This window comes from Urocampus carinirostris, chromosome 10 (genome assembly GCF_059441175.1).
Source record: "Urocampus carinirostris isolate Australia breed hairy pipefish chromosome 10, RoL_Ucar_1.0, whole genome shotgun sequence".
NCBI lineage: Eukaryota > Metazoa > Chordata > Actinopteri > Syngnathiformes > Syngnathidae > Urocampus > Urocampus carinirostris.
This window is the reverse complement of record NC_142358.1, coordinates 698538-726037: the sequence shown is the minus strand read 5'-3', so window position 1 is coordinate 726037 and position 27500 is coordinate 698538. Positions and strand designations below refer to the sequence as shown.

The 27500-nt window shown below is 39.3% G+C and overlaps 1 protein-coding gene across 4 annotated transcripts in view; it reads left to right on the top strand.

The window, feature by feature from the left end:
- myo18ab (myosin XVIIIA b) overlaps nt 1-27500 on the top strand; it is a 297356-nt gene that overhangs the window by 233273 nt on the left and 36583 nt on the right. For all 4 annotated transcript variants that reach the window (XM_088345491.1, XM_088345490.1, XM_088345488.1 and 1 more), the window contains exons 35-40: nt 532-645; nt 5182-5298; nt 6362-6445; nt 6881-7018; nt 15568-15753; nt 16763-16902. In XM_088345491.1, the coding sequence (XP_088201617.1) occupies nt 532-645; nt 5182-5298; nt 6362-6445; nt 6881-7018; nt 15568-15753; nt 16763-16902 (779 nt within the window). The remainder of the gene's footprint in view (nt 1-531; nt 646-5181; nt 5299-6361; nt 6446-6880; nt 7019-15567; nt 15754-16762; nt 16903-27500) is intronic.

Sequence of the window (27500 nt, the reverse complement as noted above, 5' to 3'; positions counted from 1 at the left end):
GGTATATTTGTAGTATTTTTGTAAAAATATTTCAAAGTCTTTCCTTACTGGTAGCTTTGTAGTATTTCTTTAGTGTTACTTAATATTACTGTAGTTGTATTTTTGTAGTATTTCTGTTGCATTGTTTCTGTAATGGTGTTTTTGTATCTTAGTATTACTCTAGTAGTATTTTTGTAGTATTTCTATAGTATTTTTTCCTATCAGAATGAAGAAAAATATATCAGGTCCCTGTTTTTAAGAATTACATTTGATATTTATTTTTGTATTGTTTTTGTAGTGTTTTTGTTGCACACAAAAGAACAATGGGGACAAAGTTGGCTCTCCAAAAAGTTTTTTTTTTTTATTACTCGTACTTTATTTACTTCATTAAATTTTTATTAAGAGGCCTGACGGGCCGCACTTGACCCACGGGTCGTAGTTTTCTCACTTCCAATCTGGGTGCTCAGCACCCCCAAAGCTCTGAACCTTAACTCTCCCCTGGTTTGAAGAATTCACTTGCTGAAACCTTTTTTGGTCTATTGTTCTGTCAAGCTGGAGGAGTCAGAATTCACTTGTGCAGCTGCCGTTAAATCTCGAAAATCCATGGAGGTGGAGATTGAAGACCTGCATGTTCAAATGGAGGATTTGTCTAAAACAAAGCAGGCGGTCAGTATCTTTTTTTTCATTTATTATTCAGAAGGATAATCATCATTACATTAGTTTTTTTTTCATGATGAATTATGTTATTCCATTATTACTTGGTTTATCAAAGTAAAATCTCCCTTAAGTTTTGGAATGACTGATTGGTGTTGACATCATGAACGTTGTTCAATTTAGCAAATTTAGGTCGTCAATAAATTACTTGAACAAATAATAAATTGACAAATCAATTTTAAATTGTGTGTAGGGAGTTTTGCATTAATTTATTCTTAAGCTGAATATATTCAAATTATGTTTTATTCACATCAGTTGCCAAATTTGCCAGTAGTGGTCACCAACAATTTACCATAAAGTTTGACCAGTCTCGTAATTGGAAGACAAAACTCACCACTTAAATCTAACTTGATTCATTCAGTTACAGTTCATGAATTTTGTACTTATTATTCATCTGAAAGGAATAATGAACAAAACTTGGGTAACACGCTGTTCTAATCTAAAACACTCTAAGTTTTATTTTTACATGGAACTGAAATGAAACGAAAAAACAACATCGCATACAGACAAATTCAGGACGTTATAAAATTACCGTACTTTCCGCACTATAAGGCGCACCAGGTTATAAGGCGCTACAATGGGAACGTCGACAAAACAGTCAGATAGTTCAGTCAAACTTATTACCCCCTTAACATTCCGAAAGCTTGCAAAGAAGCAAATACGTGTCTCAGACATGTACGGAAACAGTGTCTGTACAATGTCACCAATCACTCAAATGTATCGTTCCAAATATCATTCAGAAGGTTAAAGTCTTGGGAATCAAGAAATGCCAAACATTTCTTAGTTTCCATTTTATTTTTTGCTGGCAACTGTGTGGACAGCAAAGTAAGTATTTTATTGTGCAGGAAAACGGGGTTTTTGACTGTGCATATGACAATAAACACTTTGAATTGAATTTAATTTAAAAATAGACTCATCACAGAAACATCAAGATCGTTCTAAAACAAGATACCGGGAAAATATAAAGCCGCGTAGCTCACCTAAGTTCTCTTGCAGCCATCACGTTCAATAATGATACGTAACCATGGTCTTCCTACAACCGTGAGTGTAGTTAATCCAGGAGAGTAAAATATTTACAAATACAGAATAGTAAAAAATGTTTTCTCTATGCTGTAGAGCAACCCTACGTGTGATTCACATTCATCTTTTTTGGCCAATTGCAGGCTTTGTTTCGCCCCTTTAGCCTATGCAAGCCTGTAACTGATAAAAAGGATCCGCCCCCGTTACCTCCGAATAACTTTAGCCAATAGTGACTGATTCAAATGATGATTGACACATTGGTTAGGAAATGAAACGCCGGTATATAAATCCCAGCATACACCGCGGACTACTTCGCCTTTGGGGGAAAATCTAGTCGGCGGCTGCTTACCTTAGCTGCAAGACTTTGCGACTTAATATTGATCCATATATAAGGCGCACTGTATTATAAGGCACATGGTCAGCTTTTGAAAAAAATAAAGGCTTTTAGGTGCGCCTTATAGTGCGGAAAATACGGTACCTGTTATCCAGCGTAAAAGAAACAAGAAAAAAAGGGACGTTATTGGTGTCAATGGAGTATGTCTGGCACATTGAAGGAGGGAAAGGAATTTGCCAATATCTTAATGACAAGGTACTCACAGGAAGTCAATATTACCTAAAAAGAACTTGTTCTACATTTTGATTGGATTATTTCAGGAACTTAATTTGTACAGTGAGCAAAAATTGAACCACCCACGGAACAAATCAACATGAATTTGAAATTGAAAATGTCACTTTTAGTGTTCCAGAGATGAGTTCAAATTCTCTCAACTTGGCCAGGAGGGGGCCGATTAAGGTCTATGGGAATGATTGAGGTCTATAGGTTCGATCTGAGCAGGACCACATGTCGGTTCTTCGGTTAACCGTGTCGTCCTGCAGGCAAAAAGAAAGCAAAACCTGAACAATGTTTAAATTTAAAGTGCCAGTGACGTGTGGTTAAGATCACACACCAGGGGCGTGGTTTGGGGGAAAGCTAATACTTTATTCTAGATTAGCAATGGAGGTAAAGAACCTAACCCCAGATTGTTTTTGAAACCATAGGGTCAGACAAAAAAGCGGAGTACGCTCGTATGTATGAATGGCCTACTCATTTTGTAGCATGGTGCTTCATTTTTTCATAATTAATAATACATTGCCATTAATGTTTTAATTACAATCAAAATTTGGTGTTAGCAAAATTTGTTGTATTACGCTGAAGATTTATGTTTTTGTGATGAGACCTGTGTATGTCCGGGAACAGTCCATCAGGGGGCACAGTCATTCCACCTAATTCTTGAGTTTAGATAGACGTAAACTGAGAAGAAATGCAAACATTCAGTTTGTTCTGAAGCATTTGTTGTTAATTCATGAAATAAGTTTGAGCTCATTCTGTCTGTTGTTATGGACAAAAAAAAAAGGGTGAAAGGAAAAAAATGTAATCCTGAAGAAACCAAGGTTTACTTAATCCCATAATCCAATGGGGAATGAAAAGAAAAAAAGTGTTCTCAAACAAAAAAAGAATAAATGTCTTTGGGGTAATGATGTGCCGTTTGGGTCCCCGGCAAAAACAACAAGGAACGCAAGAAAATTGGAGTAGTAATGGCTGTGATGGGCTAATATTCTCCACAGGCAAGTTTAAGATTTTAAACAAGTCTTGATTTTTAGGAGCATCACATCAGTTTTTTTCGATAGTTTTATCGGGAAAGCAGATTAAAAACCTTTTAGTTGATCTGAGTGTTGGATACACAACAGTTAAAAGTTAATTCTTTTCTGGGTTTAAAATTTAACATACTTTATTAAGACAGATACTTTTTGTTTTAAAGAATTTTATGTTATGATCATTCATAGAAGGAGCTTAATTAGAACGCATAACAAAAACAAGAATAAGAAAACGACAGAAAAGAGATGTTGGAATTTTGGCTGTCAAGTCAGGTCAAGTCACATTTATTTGTATAGCCCTTAATCACAAAAATGTCTTAAAGGACTGCGCGGGTTACAATTACCCCATCCCCTGACCTTAAACCAACATGCGGTAAAGGAAAAACTCAAAACCTGGGAGTTTTTGTGATTTTATTTCCCTTTAATCACATCAAATGATACCTGGAACCATTGTAATGAGCTTTGGTTTCAGTGTGTTGATGTTGTGATAGTTAAGGCTAGTTAAAAGGATTTGCGCGGGACTCTGCAGTTAAGAATCCCCGAGTCTGGTCAGAATCCCTGGATGCAGTGTATTGAAGCCGTGGTTCCCGGCTGGCGGCTTCATTTTTTTCTCAAAGGGCAATTTGTGCCAGCATGATTTATCATCACTAACCTAACTTTCAGCCTACAGTATGTTTAAAAAGTGTGGGAAAATGATCCCAACACACATGCTCTCAGTCATTATGGCGTTCTCATATGAAGTGTCACTGCCCCCCTGCTGGTTGCACAGAGGACAGTTCTAATTAGAAAACCGGCTCTTTTAGCTCGGCTTTTTTTTTTTTTAATTCTATATTATCATAAATAAAAAAATTTATGCACCAAATTATTTATGATTATAATATAATATTATAATTATTTTATAATTTATAATATAAAAAACTCATCCCATTAGCTGTACCGCTTATCCTCATTACGGTCACGGGGGTGCTGGAGCCCATCCCAGCACGGCGGCGCAGTGGTTAGCGCGTGTGCGGCACAGTTCTAAGGTCTTGGAAACCTCCTTTGTGGGTTCAAATCCAGCTACCGGACTTCCTGTGCGGAGTTTGTATGCTCTCCCCGTGCTTGCGTGGGTTTCCTCCGGGCACTCCGGTTTCCCTCGACATTCCAAAGACATGCATTTCAGGTGGATTGGCCGGTCCAAATTGTGTGAATGAGCGAGTTGTCTGTCCCTGTGTGCCCTGCGATTGGCTGGCAACCAGTTCAGGGTGTCCTCTGCCCTCTGCCCGGAGATGGTTGGGATGGGCTCCAGCACCCCCGCACCCCTACTGAGGATAAGCGGTGCAGCTAATGAGATAAGATTATAAAAAACAATTTTAGCTTTTAAACACTCAACATCAAAACAACATCAAAAGACGAACAACACAAAATCCCAACAATCCCAAAACAATAAAATGAAAAATGAAATTATTAACTCATTGGTATAAATAAATATTAAAATGCAATATATATATTATATATATTATATATATATATATATATATATATATATATATATATATATATATATTTACAATTCTATTTTAACTAATTAAGACAGAGATTCTCCAAAATAGCACAAACTATGTGCTGGCAACAAGATGGCGACTTTATTTTAGTCATAAAAGTCAACAAAAAAAATCGCGCTGGATGTCGTTCATGTCTTTTTACAGCATAACATAAATTGAAAATTTAAACGACATACATTTTTTGGCAACAATGTGGTGCTTTTATTAAATTACATGAAAAATATTGGTACTCTAATAATGTCACCTGTGATCGGTGTACTGTGTTTTGTTGTCTTTTTTCTGATCCAAGCTGGAGGAACAGTTAAGTCGTCTGCAAAGGGAGAAGAATGACTTGCAGGCAAGAATGGAGGAAGACCAGGATGATTTGAATGAGCTTATGAAGAAGCATAAGGCTGCTGTTAGTCAGGTCTGCTTTTTATTCCATTTGCCTTTATTTAAACCACAATTAATTGTCAGATGCAGGGGAAAGATCCATACATATACTTTTTATCCAGTGAGCAAAATTAGTTGGTAAAAACAGCAATATTCACAATTACACTTTTGGTAGGGGGAACCAATAATTATATCTCAGATATAAAATGTCATTCTTTCTGTACCCAACCTATAAAAGCCAACAGCAATGTATTTCACATTTAAAGAAGGGAATTTCCATTCATTCGTTTTAGACTCAGAATGATGGACATTCATGAATGATTGAGATTCAAGTATATTACCGTTAGGCATAGAAATAAGAAAGAAAAAATATGATACATCCGCAATGGAAATACATTGTGTGGCCTACTCTAGCAAACAGGTCCACGTGTCAGAAAGTTACAATTTAAATCACTGACAAAAATAGTTTAGGGGGTCAAAAATACAAATATGGAGATTTCTAAGATTTCTATTTCAAAGATATTTTTTTTTGATCTCCCGATTTCCTTTCTCAGCTAACCAAATGTTTTATTGTGATCTAAGTGTATTAAACATTGCATCATTGGCAATCCTAAATCTTATTCTTCTAAAAATGAAGGATTCCGACATTACATTCTAATTCTCCATCAAATCTTGACATACCTCAATGAATTAGAAAAGGTAATTCGGTTACCAAAATGTCTATAATTTCTATATATTTTTTGTATATATTTGCTATACCCAAACAGGTATCTATCTACCTATCTATCTATTGACCGACCGATCTATCTACCTATCTACCTAAATATCGATCTATCGACCGACCGACCTCAATGCCTAAACCCCCCCCCCCCCCCCCAAAAAAAAACCTTGATTTGATTGGCGCTGGATTTCTTCCTTTGAAGGTTGAAGGTACTAGAAAAATTTTAAGTGCTTCAAAAGTGCTTGAGCTTGTCCATAAAAAAAGGTGAGCAAACCCTGGTGTTAATGATACATTCGCATCTTAATGTTACTTTAAATTTACAAAACATATTTTATTACCCCCCTCTCTAATCTGTGTATGTTTTTTGTTGTTTCAGTCAGCCCAGAACTTTGCCATGATAAGTGACCTGCAAGCACAGCTGGAGGAAGCCCTTAAAGAGAAACAGGAAGTGCACGAGACAGTAAGTGAAGTTTTTGTTTTTGTTAACCGAGCGCTGTCTTTCAAAAATGTTCACAGCAAATACTTCAGTGAAAGATTTTTTGCCAAAATTCAACCAGCGTTTCCAATACACTTTTGTGAGACCCTGCTTAGTGGACAGTCTGGGAGGTTTGGGGGCATGACCCTCCCATGATTTGAGTTAACTGTTCTGCAAAGAAGAGTGGACCAAAATGTCATAGCAGTGACAGAGCATTCACCAAAGTTTTCATTTTATCTGCGATAAAAGGAGTCAGAACTCGCCATGAAGTTCACATAAAACCAGATATGATTTATTTTTTTTGTGTCTAGATAAATATGATCCATCTTTTAGAAATTGTATTTTGTACAACCCTGTTATTTTATTGTACAATTGATTAAATAAAAACATCAACATGTCATTATGTTTTTGTTGTCATAGATGCAAGCACTCCAAAGTCAGTTAGACTTCCAGGAGCAGTCCATGGTGGAGAAATCTCTTGTGAGCCGACAGGAAGCCAAGATCCGGGAACATGAAACCAAACTTGAGTTTGAGAGGACCCAGATCAAACGTCTGGAGGTGAGAGGAGTCCGACTTTTTGGTGCTTTCAAGGCGCAAGGGTCAAAGGGTCTAGTTTACTAGAAAGGAAAAGTTCACTTGGGTAAGCAAAATACAGTATCAATATGATAGGAACTAACGGAACCTAAAATAGTCTTGGACGTACTGTCCTTTAAATACTACCATAGAGCTGCACAAAAATACAAGAAATATACAAGAAATCATTTGACATGCGAACTCTAAATAATGATAATATACCGTAAATTCCGGAATATAAGCCGCTACTTTTTTCCCAAATGTTCAGCCCTGCGGCTTATTCACTGAAGAGGCTAATTTATGGAATTTTTCTAACGGCCACCAGCGGCGCAGGAGTTTAAAAGGTAAGATTAAGACCAGTAGAATATGTGTGCCAAGAAGACTGCAACCTCAAAGTTTAAGCATACATTGTATGTAAAGATAAGGTACGTTCCGATAATGAGGAAGACGCCCTTGATGGCGATAATTATGAGGAGGAAGTTGAGGGCAATCTTCTGTGAATTTCACAATTAAGGGATGCTTTATTTAAACAGGCACGCTAGATACATTGCGAGCGTGATCCTACTAGCGTGTTAGTACCTTTCAAAGGCACGGTTTGGGATGAAAGTTATATTATTATTATTATTAAAGCTTTGAAAACTCTCTCGGTGTACCGTCTTTCTTCGTAAATATGTGTAACCATGTATAATATGTATTTGCAACTTTATATTTTTGTAATGTATTTATTTTAGAGATTTATTCTGTTATGTGTTCTACGGCCGAATCAAAAATAAGGGGCGGAGCAAACGCGGGCTGATGGGAAATGTGGTAAAGCTGAGTTACCGGTAGATCTGTCTGTTGTCGCAGCGGACAATAGTGGATATATATTTTTCCCACCCTTAGCTTTGGAAATATACATTTTGTTTCCTTGGATTACTTTCAACGGGACCCCGACTTTACAAGTCTGCATCATACCTTAATTAGGGGTATCATTTTCTATTTGTGTTGTCAACTGTGGTTCTGGATTTGTATACTATCTATGAGGTTAGCACTGCTCGTTCTATGCGTTTATACTGTCATTGGCGTCGGTTTTAAGAGTATTGTTAATTATTAATTTTACAATTCTAACCATTTTAACATAGTTAGAAGTAAAGCAGCCGAGTCCTGCCATGGCCGGGCATTATACCGGCGGGCGGAGATGTAACTGCGTGAGATTCTTGCTCAAAGATGTTGTGGCAATTTCGGAGGGAATGTCAAGGACGGATTTTATTAACAAGTTTGTTGAAAAGATTCTGAAGTTTAAAAAGGAGGAGGTACATGCTGTCATAAAAATGACTTCTGGCAAAGGCTTTGATGTGAGTTTTGAAACGGCAGCTCTTTATCAAGAGTTTTGGAATCGCTTTGAGGGAGTGAGGTCCCAGTTTTCAGGATTTACAGTGGAGAAGCTGACTGATAATACTAACAAGATTGTCGTTGTTAGAATGTTTAGTGAAATGATCAGTGCTGATGACGTCTGTTATTGGTTGAGTAGATACTGCTCAGTAAAAGGCCAGGCTATGAAGGTGAGGTGTGAGAAAGGCTATTGGAATGGTGCCTGGAGGGTACCAGTCCAACTACGGCAAGATCCTCAGGGCTTTCAGGGACTGAAACAAATTCCGTCGACTATATTCCTGGGGGAAAACCGTGGCTTTATCCACTATCAAGGGCAACCGAAACTCTGTCGCAAATGTGGTGAGCATGGGCATCTGGCTGAGGTATGTGATCGAATTTTTTGTGGAAAGTGCAGAACAATTGGACATTCCTTTGAGGAATGTAGCAATAGCAGAAAATGCAATCTCTGTGGAGAAACGAATCACCTCTTTAGAAACTGCCCGAATTCGTTTGCTAACAAATTGAAAGCTAGGAAGGCAGTTAACAAAGACAACAAAGACAATGAAATGATGTCAGACAACATAGATAATGAAATGAATAAATGTCACAAAGACAATGAAGTGAATAAAGATAACAAAGACAATGAAATTAATAAAGTCATGGAAATACAAAATGAAAATGAACAAGAAATTAATGAAGTTATAGAAATACCCAATGAAGATGAACAGGAAATGAATAAAGTTATGGAAATACCCAATGAAAATGATCAAGAAATGCACAAAGAAATTGGACAAGACAAACAAATTGAAAAAACAGATGTACCTACCAAAACCCCTGGAGCAGAGACCAGAGAATCAAAATTGAAACAGGAAGAACCTGGAAATTCTAATTCGATTTCTCATAAAATACCTGAATTTGGACATGACAAACGAATAGAAAAAGCAACTGCCACTCCGAAAACACATATTAATCAGGAAGGGCCTGGAAGAGAGTTCAAATTAGCAAATTTGTTTGCTACGCCATTGCCGGGATTTGGAGAAGACAAACAAAAGAGACTTATTGTGATTAAGGGCTATACAAATAAAAATGACTTGACTTGACTTGAAAAGGCGAATGACTCTCCAAAAACCCATACGGGCACTGGAAAGAGGAGTAAAAGTAAGACAAAATTGGGAGTGGTGAAAAAACCAGAAACAAAGATAAGAGATTTAGAAGAAAGCCGATTGCCGGTGAATAAGCCCACAAGGGAACTGTATGAAGTTGAGACGGAGGAAGTCGGGGAGGGAAAAAACCTGACCCTTAGTGGGCAAGGAAGTAAGAGACCCCTTGATAGGTCCTCTGGCTCACCCCCTAACCCAGAAAAAAGGGGAAGACCTGGAACCACAGACAGAGAGTCAGAGGGTCCCAGAGTTTTCCCCGGTGAGTCTCAAAATGAGGTACTACTCTTAAGTGATGTGTCTGACACAGGTGACACTCTCGATGATCTCGATGATCACCAAAGAATGGACTCAGATCCCCCAGTTTTGTCTAACTAGTTTAAATACTTTTACAACAATTATGAACATTACATTCTCTACTATCAATGTGAGAAGTGTGAGATCAAAGGTTAAGGCTCACAGTGTTTTATCGTTCTTAAAAACTATCAGAACGGATGTGTTTTTACTACAGGAATGCTGCATCCCCTTTCTAAAAAATTATAAACAGTGGGAAGAGATTTGGCCATATCCGTCATTATGGAGTGGCTCGAATGAAAACCGTAACGATGGGGTAGCCATTTTAATAAACAACCCTCAACTCATCATAAAGGGGAGTACTGTGATGAGAGACGGACGCGCAATCTTAGCAAGACTTTCTTATATAGGGAATGATTTTAACCTTATTAACATATACGGCCATGCCGACAGACAACTCCGGTACGAACTTTTAGAGGACATCCAGTCGCATATGCTAGGCCATCAACCACTAATCGTGGGAGGAGATTTTAATTGCATCTTAAGTAGGAAGGATAGAAAGAGGAACGATGAGGAGTTTAAAGTAGATAAAACATCAACTTTATTACAAGACATGTGCCGGACATTTAAACTGGTGGACTGTTTCAAATCCATACATCCAGGAGAGGAGGGCTTCACCTGGTTCAGTAGTGACAATGCCAGAGCCTCTCGAATAGACTACATATTTACGAGGGGTTTAGCACAGAGTGATGCAAGATTAATTCCAGTTTTTTTTTCGGATCACTTGCTACTGTCCTGCTCTTTCTCATTTCCTTCAGGTATGACTGTTGGGAAGGGTTTGTGGAAGTTAAACTGCTCCCTGCTGGAGGATGAGGCTCTAGCCGCACAATACAGGGAGCTGTACAAAGACTGGCAGACCCTTCAAGACTCGTGTATGATTCACGAGCACAATGGTGGGAAATGACAAAGAAACGAACACAGACCTTTTTTAAAAATGCAGGGAAAAACAAGAAACTCAAAGAGATGAAACGCATGTCGGGACTACAAAGAAGACTCCAACGCTATTTCATCCTAACAGAAAAGGGGATGGACTTTAATGATGAAATCAAAGAGACCAAACAAGAACTAAACGCTTTGGCGGAAATAAAGAGCAAAGGCATCATAATAAGAAGCAGAGAAAGAGAAATAGAAGAAGGGGAAAAATGTACACGCTACTTTTTTTAAAAAATTATGGCAAAAATGAGGGGATTTTTAAACTTCAAAACGAAAACGGGCAAATAACAAAGGAAAGTAGTGAAATAACCAGATTGGTCGAAGACTACTACAAAAAATTATTTGAAAAGAAAGAAACATATGAGAATGAAATGGGGCATGTATTCGATCATATTTCAAGATCAGTGCGTCAAGACCCCTTTTTAACATCGGACCAACTGAATGATTGCATAAAGACTATGAAAAAAGGCAAATCACCCGGGGAGGACGGACTCAACCTCGAATTTTACCGGACTTTTTGGGATATTTTAGCACCAGATCTGTTAACTGTTTTTAACGAATTTTCCAGTCGAGACCATATGCCAGACAGTTTCAGAATCGGGATAGTTACTCTATTGCACAAAAAAGGAGACAAAATTGACTTAAAAAACTGGCGACCCATAACGCTTTTAAACGTGGACTGTAAAATTTTCAGCAAGCTTCTAGCAACACGAATGTCTGTTGTCTTGGGAGACTTGGTTGATCCAGACCAAACCTGTGCCATTGTGGGAAGGAAGATCAGCGACAGTCTCATGCTGATCTGTGACACCATTTGTTATGCAAGAGACAGAAACATGCGACTAGCGGTCCTAAACCTAGACTTTGAAAAAGCCTTTGATCGAGTCTCGCACCAATACCTTTTCAGGGTATTGCAAAAATGTGGTTTCCCCAAAAATACATCAATTGGGTAGGACTGCTATACCGAGACATCTACAGCAAATTCATGATTAACGGGAATTTATCGGAAGCAATCGAGATCAACTGCGGTGTACGTCAAGGTTGCCCTATGTCTCCCCTTCTCTATGTTCTTTGCATTGAACCTTTGGCACAAATGTTAAGAAAAGATAGATTTGTCGAAGGCATCAATATCCCAGGGAGTGGGGGACAAATTACCAAGTGTGTTTTGTACATGGATGATTTTAATATTTTGTGTACTGACCGCGCATCTGTTGAAAGAGCCTTTGACTTGACTGACCTGTTTGGGAGGGCGTCTGGGTCAAGGCTAAATAGAGAAAAATCACAAGTGAAGTTTTATGGAATGTGGAAAGAGACAGAAAAGGCAGGACTCCCGCTGACGGTGTTAAAGACAGACCAGAAAATCCTAGGGATAAAATTCAATGCGGATGGAGGAGGCGAGACCAACTGGGATGACGTGACAAGGAAAGTTAAGCAAAAACTTGTTTTTTGGTCACTAAGAAAACTGACAATAGAGGGGAAGGTCCTAATCATCAAAGCGATCATCCTCCCAATGCTTTTGTCAATCAGTTTAATTTTTATGCCTAAAAGAAACGTGCTGTTACAAATGGACCGAGCCATCTTTCGCTTTGTCTGGGGCTCAAAGTGGGAAAGGATAAAAAGAGATACAATGAAAAAGAAAAAGGAAAAAGGGGGGAAAGGAGTGCCTGACCTCCAGCTTTTCCTGGGAAGCAAATATGTCTCTCTCCACTTCCAAAACGCTGTGGGCCCACCCAACAACCCGAAAAGTCAAGCAATGACCCGTTTTTGGATGGGCTCATATTTGCGGAAGCTAAAGCTTGTACCAGACAATCGTTTGATTCCAGTTTCGTTTAACTTGCCACCAACACATCTCTTTATTCGGGCTTTTTTGAAGAAGTTTGATTTGGAAACACAAGAATGTCACACTTTACAAAACCACAGGGCCCTTATTGCTATTGTGCAAGAGCGAGCTACAGTAAGCCCTGTGCGGGGGCTTGCGTTTGGTGAATCCACAACGGTTTGGAGCAACGTCAATCATCCTGCCCTCCCAAACAGACTACGAGACTTGTCATGGATGGTGGCTCATGAAGTTCTCCCAGTCAGAGCTGTAATGCACCACCGAGGAATGTCAGCGACTTCGACGTGCCCTCGACCTGGCTGTGGCGCCCAGGAGTCGGTGAGGCACCTTTTTTGTGAGTGCAGCGCTGCCAAGGTCTTGTGGACAATGGCCGAACAACTAGGAAAGTTCCCGGACTTGCCAGCAGGAGAGGTCCCTGATGCACAGTACGTGCTTTACGGGGTGAGTCGGTCGAGGAGGCATCGGAACGACTTTGCCAGGGACTGGCTCACTCTCGCCGCCATCAAGGACGCCATCTGGACCTCCAGAAACCTGCTGGTATGGAGGTGCAGGCAGATCCCCCCCGTGGCTGTGCTCCAAATGGCTGCAGATACCATACAATCTGCGAGCGGCGGGCCTAGGACGCAGCCATAAAGAAGACTCGTCTGTACCCACCCGGAGGGGGGAGCCGGAGCTACGCTGTGGGAGTCCCGGCAGCAACGGCCTGGGTTGTGGAACCCAGAAGGGAGAGGACCCACGCAGAAGGGAAAGGACCCACACAGAGGACTGGAAGAATGCTGCTTGGGAGGGTGGGATGGCAGAGCTATGCCCTTGCACAATAGTATTGCCTTTTACACGCTGGTTAACTACTGTTAAAAGAAAATAACTCTGAAATTGTTTAATTGATTTTGGAAATGTCAGGAAAAAATGTTAAAACGTCATATCGTCACGTCATATTGTCAAATATAAAAAAATTGTGAATATGCTTGATGGCTGTGTTTTGCTGCTGTTGGTGTCAGTGGATTTGTTCAGACCGAGGACAATCGACTTTGGCCTGGACGGATCTATTGACACTAACAAAGATGTTATATAATGAAATTGTGAATATGTTTGATTTTCGAGAAGGTTTGTTCAAACCTCACTTTGTGTTTGCTGTTAAAAACGTAATATTGGAATATAATATTGTGAATGTGCTTAATTGCTGTTGAGATTGTCATGATTGTTTTCTGTTTTTAGTGTCAATAAATTTGTTCAAACCAAAAAGTTACAATTGTGTATCTCTCATCCTGGCCTGGGTTAAACTTTTGACTTTGTCACAAGCTTACTGCAGGCGCCCGTGGCTTATACATAGGTGCAGCTTGTGTACGTATAAAAGAGTCAAATCACTCCATAATTGGTAGGTGCGGCTTATAATCAGGTGCGCTCTATAGTCTGGAATTTACGGTAATAGATTTTAAAGAATAAAAAGAATAAAGTAAAAAAGATATTGTAGTGTATAATACAAGGTAATTATATAGAGTAGTTTAAAAAGAAAGAATATGTAAATAACAAGACTAGAGTAGAATAGGTTGGAGGAACGCCGTTGGCATAATAATGCTATACATAATAACCCAAATCAATTCCCGTTGAACATGCGAATAGCGGAAGGGTAAAAACTCTTTAAGACGTGTAGTCTTGCTCACAATGGAGCGAAGATGGCGACCGGACGGCAGGTAATCAAAGTACCTGCAGGCAGGGTGACTGGGATCGTCTATAACTTTTAGTGTCCGTTTTCTAGTTCGTTGGATATAGATACTTTGCAGGGACGGGAGGCCAGTACCTATTATTTCTTCTGCCGTCCTCACTACTGATTCCATCTTTGACAATTCTTTCTGATTGACGGGACCAAACCAAACTGTGATCGACCTAGTTAAAACGGATTCAATGATAGCACGATAAAAATTGACTAGAATGGATTGACGGACTTTGAATGATTTGAGTTGATGAAGGAAGTAGAGCCTTTGTCTGGCTGACTTTAGAATATCAATAGCATTGACATTGACAGTACCCAGAAACTTGAATGAATGGACCAGTTCGACCACACTACCATTAATTGACAGTGCCACATGCGGGGGAGGCTTAATACGGAAATCTATTAACATCTCCTTGGTTTTACCTACGTTCAAAAACGGATTACTTTCATGACACCAGGTGGAAAGTGAATCAATTTCTGCTCGTTATTCAGTTTCGTCTCCTTTTGAAGTAAAGCCAGTAACCGTGGTGTCGTCTGCATATTTAGCAAATAGCGAATGGTCAGAATTGGGTTGACAATCATGAGTGAATAGGGAAAACAAAGTTGGGGACAATCGACAGCCCTGAGGCGTACCAGTGTTGAGGACAATATAACATGAATATTTCTCACCAATGCGAACGGACTGTTCTCTATTGAGAAGAAAATCTAAAATCCAATTTGATATTAAAACGGGAAATTTAGGTCATGAAGAAGTTTAAAATGCTATTTAGAAGGAATGATAGTGTTAAAAGCCAAACTAAAATCTATGAATAAAAGACGAGAAGTATATCAAGTTGGAACCTCTCAAACACACCAGCTTGGGCTCCTACCCCACCAGAGAGGTGACATTCCATGTCCCATAAGCTAGTTTCTGTAGCCGGGAATCGGTGTGCAAATGACCCCTCCTCTGCTCCTGGCTCTTTGCGCACCGGATGCCCCTGCCATAGGTGGAGAGCCTTTGGGATGAGGGACCCACGTCGTTCCTTTGGTTTTGTGCCTGGCCAGACCCTCTGACTAAAGGCACAGCCACCAGTTGCTCGCGAGTAAAGTAAAGCTTGCGCCTGTACCCCCCAAACACCACCACCACCACAAGCACCATAACCAACTACCACTTAACCCTGGTAGTCGCCTATCTGATCTTGTCCCTTCTTTTCAGAGCCTTGTGGCACGTCTCAAGGAAAATGTTGAAAAACTGACAGAGGAACGAGACCAATGCAGCAGCAGTGAGATCCGGGAGAAAGAACAGAGCAAGCGATTGCAGAGACAGATTCGCGACATAAAAGAAGAAATGGGAGAACTGGCAAAAAAGGAAGGAGAAGCCAGCCGCAAAAAACACCAGCTGGTTAGTACTTAGTAGACCTATAGCATAAGTGTTGAAAATGCGGCTCGTGGTACAGATACAGCCCACAAAGGGTGTTAATGGCGGGTCGCGGGAAATGGAGAAAAGCACGAAAGAAAAATGACTCGCAGTTTGAAATATGTCCACTGGATGACGCCAAAGCCATGCATCACTCACAAAGCAACGAGAGCTGTGTTCTTTCTCTTTCTATCTTTTACACTTTCTTACTTACCCTCTTTTTCTTATTTCTCTTTCTTCTCTTTCTCTCCCTGTCACTATTTTCTATCTGCTTTCCATTTTCCCACTCTCATTTTCTCTCTTGTCTTTTCTCTTTCTCTCTGTATCTTCCTTCTCTTCTCCCTCTTTTTCTTTCCCTTTCCTTTTTCTCTTTTTTTTCTTCCATCTATCCATCTCTATATCTTGCTCTCTCTGTTTTTTTTTTTTTTTTCTCTTTTTTTCTTTTTTCTCTTGCCCTCTATTTATCCATCTCTATTTCTCTTTTTTTCTGTTCGCTCTATTTCTCTTTCTCTCTCTTTGTCTCCTTTCTTTCTTGCTTTCTATTTTCCTTTTTCGCTTTCTTGTTTTCTCATCTTTCGTTTTCATTTTCTCTTTGTCATTGTGTCTCTTTCTGATCATTTTTCTTTTTTTCTTTCTTTTTTCTCTTTCGCTTTTTTCTCTCTCTTTCTCTCATTTGCTCTTTCTTTTACTCTTTGTCTCATTCTCTTTCTCTATTTTCTCTCTATTTATTTTTTGCCCTTTCTTTCTCCTTGTCTCCCTCTCTTTCCCCCCCCTCTCGCTATTACTTTGTCTTTCTCTTTGATCAACTACCCCAGCCCCTGTGAGATTTTTTATACAACGTGGCCTCCAAGCTCAAATGAGTTAGACACCCCTAACGTATAGAATATAGACTCAATAAACAAACGATGGCAACAAATCAATTTGGTATTGACGTTCAACTATGACTCCATAAGATGAAGAACTTTTTTTTTTAAATTCTTCTGTCTTTGAATAGGAAATGGACATTGAAAGCTTGGAGGCTGCCAACCAGAGTCTTCAGGCAGATCTTAAATTAGCTTTCAAAAGGATTGGGGACCTCCAGGCTGCCATTGAGGATGAAATGGAAAGTGATGACAATGAAGACCTCATCAATAGGTAAAAATAAAAAACACACTTTCCCAAGATAGTTTTCAAGTATAATGCAAATTGAAAGGAGGGGGAGCCTACAGTTGAAATCCAAAAGATCTTTCATTTGAGTTTGTACGGATGCTTAAAATAAATGTTTTAGTTTTAATGTTGTGTTTTCAAGGTCAGGAAAATGCTTAAATTGTGGGTGAAGTGCTTGAAAATGCTTGCTATTGTTTTCAATTGTATGTTTCTTGGAAGTCTGACTCCATAGATATAAAAAAGTGTGTGTAATTCAATGCAAATAAGAGTGTGTTGAATTTCAATTGGGGGCGGCACAGCAGCGCAGTGGTTAGCACGTGTGCGGCACATTTCTGAGGTCATGAGATCGAACCATCCTGTATGGAGGGTGCATGTTCTCCCTGTGCTTGCGTGAGTTTCCTCCGGGCACTCCGGTTTCCTCCCACATTCCAAAAACATGCATGTCAGGTTAAATTGGCCGGTCCAAATTGTCCCTAAGTCTGAATGTGCGAGTGGGTTGTTTCTCTCTGTGTGCCCTGCGACTGGATGGAAACCTGTTCAGGGTGTTCCCTGCCCACTGCCCGAAGATAGCTGGGATGAGCTCCAGCACCCCTGCGACCCTACTGAGGATGAGCGGTGCAGATGATGGATGGATGGATGGAATTTCAATATAATATTGAAGGGACATATTTGTCGTAACATTTGAACCCAGCAGAGAGCGCCTTGAGATCCTTTTTATTACAAAAAAAAAATCGTACATATTTGCAGGTGTGTAGCACAGTATGTACTTTTGTTTATTGTTAGGCTACAGTCGTATGCAAAAGTTTGGGCACCCCCTTTCAAGATTTTCCTTCATAAATCATTGGTTGTTCGGATCAGCAATTTCAGTTAAATATATCAAATAGCATACAAACACAGTGATATCTTAGAATTGACCTACAGAAAATATGCAGTAATTGCTTAAACAAAAGTAAGCAGGGCCATGAATTTGGGCACCCCAACTGAAAAATTACTTCAATATTTAGTAGATCCTCGTTTTGCAGAAATAACAGCCTCTAAACGCCTACTATAGCTTCCAATGAGGGTCTGGAGGTATTTTTGACCATTCTTCTTTACAAAACATCTCTACTTCAGTCAAATTTGAGTGTTTCCAAGCATGCACAGCCCGCTTTAAATCACACCACAGATTTTCAATAATAATCAGGTCTGGGAACTGAGATGGCCATTCCAGAACATTGTATTTGTTCCTCTGCATGAATGCCTTAGTAGAATTTAATCAGTGTTTGGGGTCTTTTGGGGCCTTGTTGAAACAACCCCTAGAACATTATTCGCAAGAATCTTCTGATACTGACTGGAATCCATGCGACCTTCAACTTTTAACAAGATTGCCATTGCCTGCACTGGCCACATAGCCCCACAGCATGATGGAACCGCCACCCAATTTTACTGTGGGTAGCAAGTGTTTGTCTGTGCCTGTGATCTTTCATGTCCTCACTATGTTCCTCACAGTGGAAACCGACAGCTAAAATCTCTGAGCTAGCTTTTTGTACCCTTCCCTTAAACCATGACGTCTAACAATCTTTGTTTTCAGGTCTTTTGACAGTTGTTCTGAGGCTCCCATGTTGCCACTCTTTAGAGAAGATGCAAAGAAGAGAATACCTTGCAACTGGCCGCCTTAAATACCCTTTCTCATGATTGGTCAATGAGCTTACCAAACAAATGTTGTGTTCCAATAATTAGTGCTAAAGGTATTCAAATCGCTAAAACAACAAGGGTGCCCAAATGTATGCACCTGCCTACTTTTGTTTAAGTAATTATTGCACACTTTCTGTGCATCCTATAAACTTCATATCACTTCTCAGATATCACTGTGTTTGTCTGCTATATGATATATTTAACTGAAATTGCTGATCCGAACAACCAATGATTTATAAAGGAAAATCTTGAAAATGATGCCCAAACTTTTGCAAACGACTGTATTTGACAAACACTTGGATTTTTGAAAAGTGTTTTATATTATAGAACACGGGTCTCCAAGCTTTTTTAAGATCAGAGCTATTTTATGCTACTTATTAGCGCAAAGGATGCTTCGTCTTATTTGCATTTCGAAGATCACAACTTATCTTGTCCAATGTTATTACCAGGTTAATGATTGGAAGAAGAAATACAGAAGAGAGATAAAGAAAAAGAGAGAGAAAATGAGAGGAAGAGAGAGGGGAAGTCAGAAAAAAGAAAGAGAAACCGAGAGACAGAGAGAAAGAAAGATATGTAGAAAGACAAATAGAGAGAAAGAGAAAGACAAAGGGGATAAGAAAGCGATAAAGAGAAAAACATAGAGGGTACAAAAGAGAGCGATAGAGAGGAAGACAAAGAGTGATAGAAAGAAGAAGAGAGAAAAAAATGTTTTATAACAGGTTTGTGGGCATCTCAGCTTTCCTCTGGGAGCACCTGAATCCCCTCTTATAGAATATTCTGTTGTTTTGTGCATGTTTTTATCCATCCAAAACTTATATATTTGAATAAAGAGGAGGAATTTTAACACGAGTTAAAAAAAAAATTACAAAAATCGGATTCTTCGAATCATCAAAATAATTGACATATTCATCCATTATTAAACTAATTGTTAGTTGCAGCCAATGTACCCTCTAAGTTGCGCGCGTGCGCAATCGCGCACTGCCCGCACATTCTCAGTGCACAAGAAAATCTAGCCAGCTCACAAAAATCAGGGCGAATAAAGAAGCAAATAAAGTCAAAGTTACAGTGCATGAAGGTAAAAATACTCGGGTTCCCTTGACGCTGTTTTCTAAATGCGGTATTTTGTAGTCAATGTCGAAGTAGAACGAAGTTGAGTAAAGTCAGTAGAGTTTTTCGAGAACCGGCTTCTTCGGCTCGGTTCACTAAGGAGAACCGGCTCTTTCAGGTCCCAAACGGCTCTTCAGGTTGTTTTTGCTTCTTTAATCCCTACACGATCAAATATTATGTAAAATTGTGCACAAAATTACTTATAGGAAGGGGGGAAATAGAACAAAAAAGAAAAAAATACCAAAATGAAAAAGTAGTGAAAAGCTGAGAAAAAAAGAAACTAAAGGAAGAGAAAAAAGAAGGAAAAATTCAGAAAAAAAGCCAGAAAAAAAGAAAAGAAAGAAACACAGGAAAAAAAGTAAATAGAGAACAAAAATAAAAAAGTAACAGCTAGGAAAAAATAAACACAATGAGATTTTTTTTAAAGGAATTTTAAAAAAAATTACAAAAAAATAGGGAAAAAGAAGAAAATCTTTGTGTTGCATTTAAATTATTTCCAATTATACCAAGTCAATCTAGTTGCCAACATTGTACTTTCACTAAACAAATGTGATTAGATACAGTTCTGTATCGTGCAACCGACTAAATAAGCCCCCAAAAATGTTAGTATTATGTGACAAAAGATACCAGGAAAAAAAAAGAAATTAAAATCTTGTGAAAGAATTGTTTTAAAAACAAATAAAGTTTGTAGGCCGTACAACCTTTGCAATAATACATTAGTCAATTCATTCAAAAGTGAAAACATTTTTTTTGCATTGCCGGAAACTCAGCAAAATGTGACTTGATGTCAAGTTTTGGACATGTTTGATAATGACTTAGTTGCCACACTTGGGATTGCCGTTGCTCACTGTTGTTTCAAGCGTTGCTCACAGACTGTGTGAATGCTCAGACCCGTGGTAAATTAGAGGGAACATTGGTTGCAAGCCTAGTTAAATTGTTCTGACAAAAGATTTTAAAAAAAGTTTTGTCATTTACTTTCTCTCGGGTGTTTTGTTGATGTTGCTTTTGTTGTGGTTGTTAACTGTTATGTCATTTTCACCAGTTTGCAAGAAATGGTGACAAAGTATCTGAAAAGAAAGAACAGAACGTGAAACTGCTTCTGATCTATCTGATCTTCTGTTGTTTTATGTATGTAATTATTTACTTACCACTAGATATAGTGCAACCTTAACCTTAAACGCAAACATGCTTCTCGCAGAGAAAACCTTTCTTACCCAAAAAGTAATTATTGAAATCTAATACCGGATTTATAATGGATTTGCATAATAAATATATTTTAACTGACTTTATTGTTTGAAAGCATGATTGTCTCCGAGTTGAGGACGATTAACTCTAAGGGTCAACTGATAAGGGTTTTCATGGGCTGATCCCGATGATTAGTATTGAGAGGAGGCTGATTACTGATATTTGGAGCCAATATCAATTTGCTGTAAAAATTGGTGTAAGAAATTTTTAGTTATGCAAAAATAAACAAGGAATATTTGTTATGAATTCAAATAAAACTTTAGTAACTCTCTAAAACTTTTTACAGTAAGAATTTCAACAAAACTTCCGTATTTTCCCCACTATAAGGCGCACCTAAAAGCCTTTAACTTTTTCAAAAGCTGACCATGCGCCTTATAATACGGTGCGCCTTATATATGGATCAATATTGAGTCGCAAGGTCTCCCAACAGAGATCTATGGGTCCCAAAAATTTAGTGTTATCGAGGTTGAAATTGTAAATCGGCGACAAATATATAAATAAATATATAAATCTATATATTCATTCAGTTTTAATCATCACACTTAATTGGTAATACAAAGCAGTTATCACTTCAGATTTTTCAGTTCACAAAAATATTGTGCATTATACAAAATATTATTGCTGAAATATTAGTCTATATATTCATGCAGTTTTAATCACTTTAGATTTTTCAGTTCATATATTCTTTGTGGTTTGCTGTCCTACCACAGTTGTAATGCCTTCTCAAGGTCCAATTGCAGCAACGGAATTTCCATAGCTAATTTGTGGTTTTCATTGTCGTTGTGCCGATCCAATGTGCTTTTCTTAAAGTTTGTATTGAGATTTATGCAATCCAGTTTTTTTGTCACGCTGGGTGCACGCATCACAGAACATGTAGCCTCCATCATCATCCTCCTCATAGCGTAACCAGGAATTTAATTGAGTCCATTTTGCCAGAAAAGTCATTTTTCTTGCTAGTATTCTTTTGTTTATCTTTCGTCAAATCGTTCGCTTCAAACACGTGTTTTTCTTGCGTTCGCGGTCTTCTGAAGAATTTCTCCGTTTTTTTCGTGCCGGAATTATTGCCGTTGTACCACTTTCTGTATTATGTTTCGACTTATTATCGACACTGAAGAAATTACCAATTTTTTGTTGATTTGCTCCTAATACCAACTGTTTTTACGGAGGCATACTTCTCTTTCACTCAACACCCACTAAAACAATGACGTCATCTTGAAGCAACGAGACCAAAACCACAATGGTGGATGTGCCTGACGAAAAGTTTGGAGTGCCGTAAATCTTTGTTAAAAAAAAAAGTAATCGGGTAATAATGACAATTTGGTGTCAAAGTTGCGTCCCGGGGACGCATGTTGATTTGACGTAAATATGCGTCCCCAGCAAAAATGATGCGTCTAGGACTCAGGGACGCGGGCAAACGAGAACACTGCTATTTGCTAAAGGTGTTCAGAGGTAAAGGAGGCGGGTCCTTTTTACCATTTACAGACTCGTGATAAAATGGCGTAAAATAAAGCCTGCAATTGGACGAAAAAGATGTGAATCACAAGTTAGGTTGCTCTACGGTCTGGAGAAATTCCTCTCTCACTCCCTGTCTCTATTATTCTCTCTCTCTCTGTGTCTCCCTTGTTCTTGATCTTTCTTTTACTCTTTCTATCTTTCTCTATTTTCCTCTTTCTTCTCCACCTTTTTTTTCGGTCTCTTTAATCCACTAGTCTGTCCCCCATGAGTTTTTTTTTCTAGCATATGGCCCCCAGCTAAAATGACTTTGACACCCCTGAACCAAGCCAAAAACAAACAACGCAGGAAAAAAATTGGGATTAGCAGAAACCTGTATGAAAGGTACTTAAAACCCTAAATACCTCCTTGTTTTTTTACAATAAATAAAAAATGTCAATACAACCAACTTGACTTAAAATAACTTAAAACAAACAGTGAATCTAAACTTCAACAAAGCTCGCCAGTTGAAAAGTATGGGCACCCCTGTTTTAGAGCCAGATAGACAACCAAGTGTTATAGTAATAGCTAATTACTTTAGCATCCTTTTTATGCTCCCTCTCAATCACAAACATACACTTGATTGACGAACAAATGTTATGATAAGAGCTAAAATATCAGTCTCCACCTGAACGTGCTTCCTAAAACAAGTTAACTAAGCATTTTACGGTATCTTTTAATCACACACACGCTTTTTCTACCACAAACTTTTTAAAGTCTCAATATTACCAGCGGTCTTGATTGACGGGTATGTCGGGATTTAGGAGTTAGCAGAGCTGTCGCTGTTTTCTCCTCTCTAACTGTATTCTAACTTACTTAGTGGCTCCGCCTCTGGTCGCTCATCCAGGCAAAAGGCGCAGGGTGCGTAGCGTCAGTCACAGGGATAGGGAAGAAAGGGGCTCAGCTGCATCGTAGCCCGAATAACCCAGTTTTACATTTATCTAAGCGGCCGTTCGAATAAATAAAAATGCTGATACCGCTATCCATCAAATTTCCAAAATATTGGTTCCACTAATCGGTCCATAATTGGTTGACCTCTGATTAACTTGGCTGTAGATGGAGAGAACTAATTATTTTAAAGAAGGTTTCCTTTTAGGAATTAAGGTTTAAATGCATGAATAAAAATATTTGCGGTGTGCAGTAATCTTTTTTTTATGTTTACCCTGGTGTGCAGCCATTCTGATTGCACACTCTTGCACGTTGAGATGCATGAATATAGACGATTCCTGTGGCAATTGTGAAAGTTGGGGCAGGGCTATGGCATGAAGTCATTAGCAGCTACATGTTAGCATGACTCGTTAGCATGTAGCCGTTAGCATATAGCTGTTAGCATGACTCGTTAGCATGTAGCCGTTAGCATATAGCTGTTAGCATGACTCTTTACTCATTAGCATGTAGCCGCGAGCATGACGAGTTACCATGTTGACGTTTGGTCAGAATTCCGTTTTGCAAGGTCAGAAAAATGTGTAAATACCGTGTCTTAAGTCAATCACATAGATTTGTTATCTGACTGATACTGCTGGAATGTGAGGTTGGGGACGGGGGCTATGGCTGCATGTTCGCATCAAAGGTTGCTGTGACCACTATACCACGGGGCGTCCGCCCCTCCCTAGAGAAGCGGAACAGAGAGCTGGTACATGTCTCACTTCGCAAGGCCAGTCTGACCATCCACAAGGGCAGTCTGGCCATCCACAAGGCAGGAGTAATGTCCTAAACGGAGAAAAAGCGGAACCCGGTCCTGGCCAGGTCTCAGCTCAACAGGCACCCGGCGAGCCTTGCCAGGTCGGCAGCCAAGCTCGATCAAGCTAGCGGCCAAAACAGCGGGACAAAGCCAGGGACCTCAGAGAAGCCTCAAGCCACCAGCAGTCAACCATCTCCTTCAACACTCAGCATGCGGTTATCCTCGACCCAACTGGCTCAAAGCCTACCAGAATTCCTGATCGTTCTAAAGCCGGGGACATAAAGACTGGGCCTTCATCTTCATCGACGCAGAACTTCGCAGAACATCTTGATGTTGCTAGGTATTGGTATTGGTGTGACGTAAAATGGGGAATTCCATCAAAGTACCATAACGTTATAATCAAGCCAATGTTTTGTGTTCAGTTTAAGCTTCTTTAGTAGGTGATTAGTTAAAGAAAAGGCCATAAATCCAAGAGTGTGTGTGTCTTGGTTAAAGTACATTGAACTATTAAAACGGTAAAACACCTAAAGTGTGTGTAGCCACCTTTCAGAATAACAAAAGAAGGTTTTTCATCCGTTTTCCTGACATGATTTAAAAAGGTATGTGGTGCTCCAAAGAGGCGAGATGAGTTTTAAGAAGAATAAACTCGGCTCTTTACTTCAATCGGCCATTAAATTGTTTGTTAGAATAACTCTTTTGCCACCCATATTCCCAACATATATTGGTTCCCCGAGAGTAAGGGCCTGACTTTGAAGCTCTGTATTTTGACCTCTGCATTGGCTAACCGAAGCTGTGACTGCTAAGCCTGACCAAGCTGAATTGGACGAAATAGTTGAAAATGTAACCTTACAACCTTTGGCAATTACACACACTTGTCAGGACACAAAAATAATTTTGAACGACATATCCCCAATTAAAAAAGAAAAAGCTACCAGGTTTAGATTAAAGGTCCTGAGAACATACCAGACCAGTTCCTGGGTGAGTTCGTTTTATGGGCGTATTTTCATGTGGCTTGGTGGTTTATAAGCAGTTTTTCTGAGTCTAAATCGCAGAGCCAAAGGGGGGGAATAGATCCTCATAACTTAGCCTATGAGACAAAACCCACCTTTGAAAGTTCGGTTGACACAGTCAGACTGTACACTAATTCTGGGCACCTGATGCCTGATAAATGTGGTTTGCTTTTGTTGAGTATGTCACCAAGAATACACTTGAAAAACATAAAAGAAAGGTAGCGTTCAACCATTTTTTTCCTCACAATTTAACAAAAAAATTAAAGGTACAGTCTGTACACACGCATGGAAAAAGGAAAGTGTGCATGCAAAATATTCCAGTCAGTGTACTATGACTCACACTAACTTGACAAATCTCTCATGACCCAAAGTGTTTGGTGACACACCTGCTTCAGGCTGCTTTGTCTGATGTCTTCTTTTCTAAATAAGTTAAACCATCAATATTTCTAGTTTTGGGAAAACCAAAGCCCTAAAATCACACTGGAAAATCTGATTTTTTTCCATTGCCTTTTCGGCAATGTGCAGCTAAACGAAAAAAAATTTCTTAGAGAACATTTGTAAAGATAAGCAAATTGTAACCTGATTCGCTTAAACTCAACCAAAATTCTTGTTTCCTCTCGTTTTGTCGGACCACCAGCTTCTGTCAATAGACTGAGACAAACTGCACTGAATTGATTTGCCCATACTTAGTGCGAGAGTATTTCATTTATTTTTATCTTTTATTTTCATTTTCGTAATTTTTGGAAAAGCACCTAAACCTGAATTGTTGTGCGACAATAAGGGGGGTGGGTCACACCAATCCATACTTGGGTAACTATGACGATGTAACCGATGATTTGATACCCACGATGATGTAACAACTTATCCCACTTGACCAATCTCATCCAGGCCGCCAAGAACACAAGACTCAAGAAAAAGACTTTTTTTAGGAATCAAAGGGAATGCAGGCGAACGTCACCTACCGACACAACGACAAGGGAGGGTCGTCTTCGGCACCTGCCCAAAGTTGTCCAAAGGTGTCTGTGGGATCACGCCCCCCATAACCGTGATGCACGCAAAGAGGGGTATGTAGAGTATTCAACGTTTGGTCAGAATTCAATTTTGCAAGGTCAGAAAATATTTAAACATGTGAAGAAAATAATGTGTTTTAAGTCAACCACATAGATATGTTATCTGACTGATACCGCTGGAATGTGAGGTCGGGGAGGGGGGCTATGGCTGTATGTTCGCATCAAAGGTTGCCGTGACCATTATACCACAGGGGGTCCGCCCCTACCAGGAAACCGAAACCGAGAGCTGGTACACGTCACAGGAGAAAAAGTTGGACCAAACCAGTGAAACAAAGCCAGCAACCTCAGAGAAGCCTCAAGCCACCAGCAGTCAACCTGCATCCGGTGGTCCTCGTCCCAACCGGCTCTCAAGCCTACAAGAATTCCTCATCGATCTAAAGCCGAGGACATAAAGACCGGGCCTTCATCTTCATCAACTCAGAACTTCGCAGAACATCTCGTTGTTGCTATGTATTGGTATTGAGAACTCTATCAGAATAGCGCTCTACCTCCTGAGCCACTGCCGCCCCTAACCACTTTTACCTCGTTTTATCTCACTTTTATATCACTTTTCGGGAATGTAATGGAGAACATCTAACAAAAACCACTTTGTCTTGCATTTGTTGGGAATGTAATACAACTTAAACAATTCCGTTTTGTATTTGTTGGTGAATATAATCGAACGGTAATGCACACCGTATATAAATCACTTTTGAGCATGTAACGTGTTTATTTTGCCTTTATCTACTCAAATCGCTCATATTGAAACTGTTATGCACTCTACCCTAAAGCTTATTATGCTGAAATGAACTTTCAAATCATCAACAGATAAACGGGAGACGAACGTGTTTGATTTCTTCTCATCGTCAAACGAGATAACACGTCAATTATTGTATTTTGTATTTTACTTGAATAAACAGATCATCCTGTGCCTAACATTGTCACAGCAATAGTGTATTTTTTTCTAGTACAAATGATCGGGATGCAAATTTCGGCGAAGGTGCATTTCACCGACATGGATTCATTCATTTATCGCGCGCGTGTGTTTCGTTGGCTGGGTCTCTCTTTCTCGCTCTTGCTCGCGCTCTCGTTCTCTCTCGCTCTCTGCGAGTCGCCGTGCAAACTCACTGAAAAACCCACGTAAAGCCTAACGTAAATCCTTTACATAACATGGCGCGCAACTGACGATGTCTAAATTTCAGGTAAATACGCTTTAAAAAAACAAAAACATTATTTGGCCGTGCGCTCGCGTGCCTCTGGTTAACCCCTGAACTAGAGTTTGAGCTCCATATTAAGGATTTAAACTAAATGTAAGGTTTAAGAACTAGT